Raw genomic sequence first — 10,225 nt, forward strand, 5'->3', positions numbered from 1 at the left:
TTTTTCCTATCACCTGTACTTTGCCTCCAGACGCCATGATGATGACCTCCAGCCTATGACGCTCCATTTGAACGTTTTAAGTAGAAATATTAACGGGATATCTAAGCACTTTTAAACCAGAGTAAACCCCTAACATCCTGATGACATTTTGCTTCCTGACTGAAATATGCCTATCGGCGTGCAAGCGCTCCCAAAACCAACAGGAGTGTAAAGTGAGTGAAAGTTGTACTTTTATATACAGTACAGGCCAAAAGTTTGGACACACCTTCTCATTCGTGCATTTTTTTAAAATGATATTTTCATGACTATTTACATTGTAAATTCTCACGAAAGGTAAATGGTGTTATACTTGTATAGCGCTTTTCCACCTTTCAAGGCCCTCAAAGCGCTTTACACTATCTTGCCATCCACCTACTGGTGACGCAGCACCAGGAGCAACGTAGGTTTCAGTATCAAGGACACTTAGACGAGTTCATCAGGGCGGAGAATCTGGGTTGGGGGACAACTACTCTACCACTGAGCCTCGCCACCCCTGAGGTAATAAAACTATGAATGAACACGTGTGGAATTATGTACTGAGCATAAAAAGGTGAAATAATTAAAAACATATAATGTTCTAGTACCTTTAAAATAGCCACCCATTGCTCTGATTACTTTTTTACACACTCTTGCCATCCTTTTGATGCGCTGTAAGAGGAAGTCACCTACATTTTTGACTTCACAGGTATGCCGTTTCAGGGTTGATTTGTGGATTTTATTGCTTTATCAATGGGGTTGGGACCTTCATTTGTGTTGCATTTAGGGCTGCAGCTATCGATTATTTTAGTAGTGGATTAATCGATGAACTAGTTAGTTCGAATAATCGAGTAATAAGGAACACAAGAAATTTAAAACCTGAGCTGAGCCTCGGTATGAAAAAATAAATAAATGAGGATCTAAGTACAGCAACAGAACAATTGGCTAACCTACATAGCAAAAGTCCGGTAGCTTAAATGCGATAAAATGCTAACTTTTTTATTTTATTTTATTACAATGCTCTTAACAAATGGTTCAAATAGATACTACCACAAAAAACAGCTAAATATACCCATAAACTAAATTACAAATGCATTTAAAAAAACATTAGCTCAAACAAAAACTTAGTTTACGTTGTTCTTAACAGAGTTTATGTTGTTCTTAACAGGGAGCAGCTGGATTCAACCATGTGTAATGAGTTATATATTCACTTTTGCCACTAGAGGGCAGTGTATCCACCCAAATCAATAAAACTAAATGCAAACATTTTCAAAACAAACCATTACAATACCACTTTAATTCAATTAATACATAATTAGAATCTTTTTTCTAATCGAATTACTCGATTTAATCGATGAATCATTGCAGCACTAGTTGCATTGAATGACGTGTGTCCAAATTTTTGGCTTCTACTGTGGTTGTGTAAAAGCTGTTTCATTGAAGAACGACTGTTATTCCCATCTTCGCGATATGTCAAAGTCACCACATGAATAGACCCCAATCACGTGACGTCTTAACTCCGCCCCCCTTACTGGTGCCACCATATTGTCGGTCAGCTCATCGTGTTTACATATTACCGCTACGTACATTCCTTCTATTACTGCGTGTTTTTTCTGCTTGTCTAAGGAATCACCGCCTAGTAAACGAACCCAAAAACCTTCCTGACAATCGTTAACAGTGATTAATCAAAATGGTGAAGGCATGTGTGGCGGTTGGTTGCAGTAACAGCGAAGATAAACGGTCATTTTAGTAGTTGCTGTGTGCCCATTGTTAAAGGGCAAATCTCGAAAGCAGCACGGTTTGTTTGTCTCGACCATGGTGCGTTTGTGTCGACAGCCATTAGACAGCGGTGAAAACATCAATATGATGCCAACACAATTGCAGACATCATCAAACAGAGACTACGAAGCTCGTCGCCACGGTCGCGCAGCAAGAAGGTGAGCGCAACAACAGGCGTTGTGCCGAAAAATAGCCGCCTTGCGTGAAATGTCCCTCCTGACGGGAGCGCCCACACGGAAACGACTTACTTGTACCATGAATATGTATTATTTTACTCTGCTTGAACTAATAAATGTCATACCGGTGTGATTGTCATTGGGTTATGGTCGTGAAAACCTATAGACTAATACATTTCTGTTGAAAGATGGTTATGTGGCCCAGTCCGCGATTTGTTACTAAAATACAGTACTAATATTTTGTGTAATTTAATTATTTAAAACTGATCTTACAGTCGTAAATCCATTACTGTAATGCGTCCATGAAAACATTTGATGTTTTCACCTCAATAAAGCGTTATAAATAAGCGCTCCCATCAGGGGGGACATTTCACGCAGGGCAGCTATTTTTCGGCACACACCGGCCCGTTGTTGGTGTTGGTGTTATACTTATATAGCGCTTTTCCACCTTGATCAAGTTTCATTTACGGTGACGCTCAGCTGACCAAATGTCGGTTTATATTCGGGCCGGTGCCCATTTTGGGTACCCGACTTCTCATCGTGACATAAACTGGAGTATTATTGGAAATTTTGTGGTCTCAGGAGGAGCTCTGATGCACGGGACGGGACCGGACGGGAGGAAACATCGGTTTGGGCATCAAATATGGATCTGGCGACTGGATCGACCGAAGCTTTTCCAAATAACGGCTTTTATGCAACTCATCCAATGAGTTTACAGCATCTGAAAGCAACGGAGCTTCCATAATTTGCAAGTGAATCTACCTTTAGAAACTACGATCAATGACAATACGGACACACAATGACGGACAATATGGCGGCACAATATACAGCGATCACGTGATTGTGTGACGTTGGTGATTGGGGTCTATTGCCAACGTGCATGAGCTTCCCACCGACACACCCTCTCCACCACCGGCCAATCAGAGCAAATTGTACTCAAATTAGACCTAGTCAGCTGCATATTAATGATAACTCTCACGTCTGCAGAAGAGCCCCAAAAGGACTTAGTAAAGTGGCCTTGTTTATATAAGTAATGTGTAAAAAAACAGAGTTCACTGGGATTGGATGTCTATCGCTGTCAAAGGCAGCCCATGAGTTCAACTGACCCAGATGTATGGTTGTTAAATGAAATTTACTTACACAATGCTGCCATCTCTTTGGGAAGGTCTGCCCCAAAGCGACCAAAAAGGTTGCTGCTGGCCAGCAGGTCGAACGGGGAATGGCTTCTCATGGCGTTAAAGGGGAAAGGGTACATGGTGCGAGGGAAGCCGGCCATGTGACGCAATTGATGCTCCCTGTTGGTTGCCATGGTAACCTGGAACGCCGCCTGTCCGAGTGTGGTGATTTTTTCTTTACGTCTTCTTGACGGTCAGAGGTCGCAGGTGAATCTCAAGGGGACCGGTGCCATTCAGTCCCTCAAATTGTTGGCACTTCCCTGGTTGGAATGAATGCAGGAAAGGCACAGGTGATGCTGATGGCCTCACAATCACAGCCTGGACAGGACGAAAGACAAGAGTGATGAGTTAGGTCATAGAAACAAAAGACAAGATTCTCCAAAACTCACCTCAAGTCAAAAAATGTGGTGAAAATAAATTCCAATGCTAATGGAGAGAACAAAAAAAGAGGCTTGTGAAAAAAATAGCGTGAAAAGAAAGAGCCTTTCTCTGACATTCTCTTTCCCAAGTGGTGTAATGATTTCAGGCAATGCCATATGATTTCAATCAGCACAACTGTATTATATAAAGGGTCTCTGTGTTCCCTTTGCCAGCCTGCCAGCAACATGGGTAAAATTAACCCCTTACAACAACACACACACACACAAAACTAAGTCGTGCTCATCGTAACCCACAGGAAGCCTTCTGTGCTTTCACTTTGCTCAAGGTCGTCGCGATCTCATCCCACCTTTTCTCTCTTTTTGGACTCCCGCTGTGCCTCAGTGACCCGCTGGAAAAGTTATACGAGGGCTGCCCTCTCTTGTTTCTTTCTCATTCCCTTCAGTGATTTCACGAGAGGGCGGGGCTTAAGTCTCTGTGGTAGAGCTGCGGTAAATACAGCTCAGCCAAAGAATGTCTTGTTGTTTTGGGCCTGCTTCAGCATGCGAATCAAACACACACACATGCTGAGGGAGGGAGATCTGAATATACAAATGTCTTCCACTGAAGAACAAAGAGAAACACACCGAATAAGCAGTAAAAAGGTAAAAATAGGTTGAGTGGAAAGAAATAAAATCTGCTCAGCTGTCATTGTTATCACAGGTACACACAGTCACACATGGACGCTTGTCACTTTCAGAGCGACAGGAGCGGGTCAACTCATACGGGCTTCAAAAGTAAACTGTTCTACATGTGCAGAAAAACAAACGCATATACACACACAAGCAAGGGCGTAGGTTTGCATAGGGACGGTAGGGACATAACACTACCAACTTTTCAGGATGCTGAAATTGTCCCCACCAACTTTTAAGCAACCTTATTTCCATTATATAATTACTTCAATTAATTACAGTGGGGCCACTAAGTATTTAGTCAACCACTAATTGTGCAAGTTCTCCCACTTGAAAATATTAGAGAGGCCTGTAATTGTCAACATGAGTAAACCTCAACCATGAGAGACAGAATGTGGGGAAAAAAAAAACAGAAAATCACATTGTTTGATTTTTAAAGAATTTATTTGCAAATCATGGTGGAAAATAAGTATTTGGTCAATACCAAAAGTTCACCTCAATACTTTGTTATGAGGCCAAACGTTTTCTGTAACTCTTCACAAGCTTTTCACACACTGTTGCTGGTATTTTGGCCCATTCCTCCATGCAGATCTCCTCTAGAGCAGTGATGTTTTGGGGCTGTCGTTGGGCAACACGGACTTTCAACTCTCTCTTCACGCCGTGGCGTCCAAATGATAACAACAACGGTGAGCAAAAATCCCAGAACCACACGGGAGGACCTAGTGAATGACCTACAGAGAGCTGGGACCACAGTAACAAAGGCTACTATCAGTAACACAACGCGCCGCCAGGGACTCAAATCCTGCACTGCCAGATTTGTCCCCCTGCTGAAGAAAGTACACGTCCAGGCCCGTCTGCGGTTCGGTAGAGAGCATTTGGATGATCCAGAAGAGGACTGGGAGAATGTGTTATGGTCAGATGAAACCAAAATAGAAGTTTTTGGTAGAAACACAGGTTCTCGTGTTTGGAGGAAAAAGAATACTGAATTGCACCATATCCACTGTGAAGCATGGGGGTGGAAACATCATGCTTTGGGGCTGTTTTTCTGCAAAGGGACCAGGACGACTGATCTGTGTAAAGGAAAGAATGAATGGGGGTATGTATCAAGAGATTTTGAGTGAAAATCTCCTTCCATCAGCAAGGCATTGAAGATGAGACGTGGCTGGGTCTTTCAGCATGACAATGATCCCAAACACACAGCCAGGGCAACAAAGGAGTGGCTTCGTAAGAAGCATTTCAAAGTCCTGGAATGGCCTAGCCAGTCTCCAGATCTCAACCCCATAGAAAATCTGTGGAGGGAGTTGAAAGTACAGGTTACCCAACGACAGCCCCAAAACATCACTGCTCTAGAGGAGATCTGAATGGAGGAATGGGCCAAAATACCAGCAACAGTATGTGAAAAGCTTGTGAAGAGTTACAGAAAATGTTTGGCCTCCGTTATTGCCAACAAAGGGTACATAACAAAGTATTGAGATGAACTTTTGGTATTGACCAAATACTTATTTTCCAACATGATTTTCAAATAAATTCTTTAAAAATCAAACAATGTGATTTTCTGTTTTTTTTCCCCCACATTCTGTCGCTCATGGTTGAGGTTTACCCATGTTGACAATTACAGGCCTCTCTAATATTTTAAAGTGGGAGAACTTGCACAATTAGTGGTTGACTAAATACTTATTTGCCCCACTGTAAGTCATTTAGATTGTCTTCCCATATGTTGTAAGGATAGAACTGACCCTACCATTATAAAGTGAATTATTTTAATTAGGTTTAGACTTACCCTGACCCGTTTTACCTTGCTGAATGTGCCAGTCCAATTTTTCCCTCAAACCTTATGTTAATTGGCTAGAGCCTTACAATCCCTCTCCCAACAATTAGAAATATCATGGGAAGAAATGTGGGGAAGCAAGGTAGCAACTGATCTTTTTCTTAACACCTTAAGCTATATCCCATCGCAGAGAAGATATTGGTAGCACTACGCACAGTCGTGGTTTCACTTGTCATGGTTCCACTTCCCATCATGCATTGGGCATGGCCTTCAGTATCATTTACTGAAAGCTCAACAAATACACTAGATGGCAATATTTAGTCACAATATGCAAAGTGATGTTAATAATGTAAATGCCATCTTGAGGATTTATTGTCATAATAAACAAATGCAGTAGTTATGTACTGTATGTTGAATGTATATATTCGTCCGAGTTTTATTCATTTTTTTCTTAATGCATTGCCGAAATGTATATGATCGGGAAAAATTATCGGGAATGATTGGAATTGAATCGGGAGCAAAAAAAAAAGCAATCAGATCGGGAAATATTGGGATCGGCAGATACTCAAACTAAAACGATCGGGATCGGATCGGGAGCAAAAAAACATGATCGGAACAACCCGAGCTGTAAGTAATGTAAAAATACGTCAATGTTGTGGTGGTGGTGAACACACCACTAATTTTTTACTGACAGTCCGACCTGCATCAGAGTTAGCATAACATTAATCCGTGTGAATTTCTCGAACTCGAGTAGGAAGCTTTTTAAAACAAAGATTTGAATCCAACGGTGTATCACCTGAACCAATACATATGCACTGCAAAAGCACACCTCCTTAAAACTAGTTAAATTCCCTTGTTTTTACTGTAAATCTACTGGAAATAAGTGAAATGATCTGCCAGTGCTTCAAGTAAATTTGTCAGATTTCTTGATATAGGAAAAATGGCTAGCTGAAAATAATCTTAACACACTTATTTTAGCAAAAAGCATATTTCATCAAAAAAAAAAAAAAAAATCACAAATGTTATTAATTCAACAATAGATGTTGTTCAAAACATTATTTGAAAGCATTTTTTCTTGATTTAGGTGAAAAATGACCAACTTTTAGATGTATGGGTTTAACAACAACAAATGGTAATATTTACTATTTACCCATTAATCTGTTGATTAACTAGTCTTGAACACTCAAAACAAGATGGAGAAAATTATTCGACTAGATAAAAAAAAAAAAAAAAAGATTTAGATGTTATAAATTTGCAGTCTGAAAGTTAGTAAAAGTCAATACAGATTTATTTTGCATTGATCATTTAGCCTATAAATTATTTAGGTTCATATCTGTGACAAATGTAGGCCTGACCCCCATTCACCACATCTGTTTTTGGTCTTATTAATGTCCTGTTCCCAGCAAAAAAGTGTACATGCAGGTTATGCTGTTATATCGTCCCTACCAATGTTGAGACCAAACCTACACAAGGTATATCTCTTATGTAGCTGGAATACACTACTCGCAGCATCGTTGTGAGAATGTTTTAGTCTTGTACTAACATTTTTAAAGGCATAATAGCTTCACTGCTATCCAAAAACAACAAGCCCCCTGTATGGAAAGTTTTTATAAGGCTTGCTTCTCCAGGAAAGAAAGTACATCCAGTGTATACAATTGTTCACGTTGACTGGTATTTAAATGATGAGGTTTCATGTCTAAATGTAGAGGAATACTTCCACAAATTTCACAATGGACAGGGACTTGGCCAACCACAAATGGCAAAAAACATGCAGGTAATTGACGCCATAAATCTCATTCAAAATCCTGTTAAGTGGGTATCAGCTAACACTAGCTAACTTGAGTGAGTTTGAAAGTGATTTGTTCAATTCTAAGCATGATCACAGAGTTATATAAAAAAAAAAAGTGTGCACATTTGTACAACCACATTATTTCAGATATTTGTTTTACCTTTCTTCTCAAAAACATTGTCTTTTTTATAGGGCTGTCAAAATTATCGCGTTAACGGGCGGTAATTAATTTTTTGAATTTATCACGTTAAAATATTTGACGCATTTAACGCACATGCCCCGCTTAAACAGATTAAAATGACAGCACCGTGTAATGTCCACTTGTTACTTCGGTTTTTTGTGTTTTGTCGCCCTCTGCTGGTGCTTGGGTCTGACTGATTTTATGGGTTTCAGCACCATGAGTGAGCATTGTGTAATTATTGACATCAACAATGGCGAGGTACTAGTTTATTTTTGATTGAAAATTTTACAAATTTTATTAAAACGGAAACATTGAGAGGGGTTTTAATATAAAATTTCTATAACTTGTACTAACATTTATCTTTTAAGAACTATAAGTCTTTCTATCCATGGATTGCTTTAACAGAATGTTAATAATATTAATGTCATGTTGTTTTATTGTTATAATAAACAAATACAGTTCTTATGTACCGTATGTTGAATGTATATATGCGTCTTGTGTCTTATCTTTCCATTCCAACAATAATTTACAGAAAAATATGGCATATTTTATAGATGGTTTGAATTGCGATTAATTGCGATTAATTAATTTTAAAGCTGTAATTGAATCGATTAAAATTTTTTTCTTGAATGACGTATCCATAAACTTTGTGTGACATTTTTTTCAAATTATTTATATATTTATTTATTTTTATGAAAACAACTAGAGCAAAGATAGGAGAGGGAAGAGATTCAGAGCCTCGCCCGTATATTGTTTGTGTCTGTCTTGACACGTTTCGTCCAGTTTTAGTTGACGACAACTGTGTTTGTCTGTAAAAAAAAAACCTAATTTTATGCCTTATACTAACTTTTATTCCAAAAATAAATAAAATAAATCAATAAATTTTTCCAACTATTTCAAATGAAGCTTGACAGAAGAGCACATATTGTAGCGTATACAAAGACAACAGCAACTTCGTGATGATAATACACGCTCATCAGGTAAACCATACATTATTTTCAATTAATTATACCTACCTGTATGCTACGAACTGTATGTAAAAAAAGTTGTCCGAGAGTTTAAGACGACGCGCGCCACGCTAAATGCTAATGCTAGCGAGAACGCGAATGCTATGCTCACGGTACAAGTTGCATGAAGCGCGTGGAGCAAAATTGTATATTCTCTTTTGCCAAGATAAGAAAACAAATCTTACCATGCATAAAGCACATCCTAACACTTCTCAAATGCTTGACACGACACGTGTACTCTACATACAATTTAAAAATGTCACGCATTGTGAACATTTGACAGAAACTATGTTTCGTGACATTTTCATCTCGTTGTCATTCCGTCAGACGAAAACTGGCATTGGTCTTGTTATGTTTTAGTCTCCCAAGCCATGTTTTTTTCTCATCATCGTCATGAAAAAAAACGTGTTCGTTGGCAGAATACTTTCGTTATCATCATTATTGACGAAAAGAACAATGCAGGGCTGGAGTGGAACATATTACTCCGCATTTCTTTAATGTTTTAGTTGAACTAGTCAGAAGAATTAGTATGTGTTGCTTTGAAATCACTAAATATCAGTTTTTATGCTTAGTGCTTGTTCAAACAGTTTTATGTAAAGTGTCACTCCGAGGTTCCATTAACTTTATTTTAACTTCCTTTTAAAACAGTATACCTAAAACAACTCTGGAAATGATCTTATTTTATGAGCGTTAATAATATAGAGCATTGGGTAACATTAGAATGACAAATCTGCAGTTGTCATGACAGAAAAAAATCCTTTGCTACTTCTTTCCTCGCTCTCTCACACACAAAGTCAACGCAGTCAATGTTGTTTTTAAAGTCATATTTCCCATATTGACATATTTCTGTAACTGCTCGGCTCCGCTGCGGTTTTTCTTCACCGCGAGGGCCAGTTGGGGAGAGTCCCTGCAACTATTTCCACAAAGAACTTGACTGTTTTAACGATCAAAGAATGTCAAACTCAGGTTGGACAAAGTGGGTAGCTGGTTAAGAATTAAAAAAAAAAAAATCACACACACGTGGCGAATGTCACATTTTGCAAAAATTAACATACACATGCCTGCTTATAAACGGAATACACATACAAGCAGAGACATGTAGCTTGCAAAAGTGAGTGTACACAGATGTTCCACACATTTAACCTTTTGATGTCGGAGACATTTTCCGCTGCAAAGTCCATCTTCTGTAATTTTCGCACTAAAAGGCGCACCTGAGTATAAGCCACCACCCACCAAATTTGACACGAAAATGGCATTTGTTCATAGATAAGCCGCACTGGACTATA

General features: G+C 39.0%; 1 protein-coding gene across 10 annotated transcripts in view; it reads right to left on the reverse strand.

Moving 5' to 3' along the window:
* LOC130921680 (retinoic acid receptor gamma-A-like) overlaps window positions 1–10,225 on the reverse strand; it is a 95,732-nt gene that overhangs the window by 52,663 nt on the left and 32,844 nt on the right. For 8 of the 10 annotated variants that reach the window (XM_057845864.1, XM_057845868.1, XM_057845867.1 and 5 more), the window contains one exon: window positions 3,111–3,463. In XM_057845864.1, the coding sequence (XP_057701847.1) occupies window positions 3,111–3,279 (169 nt within the window). In that variant the 5' untranslated portion in view covers window positions 3,280–3,463. Of the gene's footprint in view, window positions 1–3,110; window positions 3,464–3,534; window positions 3,678–9,124; window positions 9,144–10,225 lie in introns of those variants that run through there. The other 2 variants (XM_057845874.1, XM_057845869.1) reach the window with 2 other exon arrangements.

This window comes from Corythoichthys intestinalis, chromosome 9 (genome assembly GCF_030265065.1).
Source record: "Corythoichthys intestinalis isolate RoL2023-P3 chromosome 9, ASM3026506v1, whole genome shotgun sequence".
Classification (NCBI taxonomy): Eukaryota; Metazoa; Chordata; class Actinopteri; order Syngnathiformes; family Syngnathidae; genus Corythoichthys; species Corythoichthys intestinalis.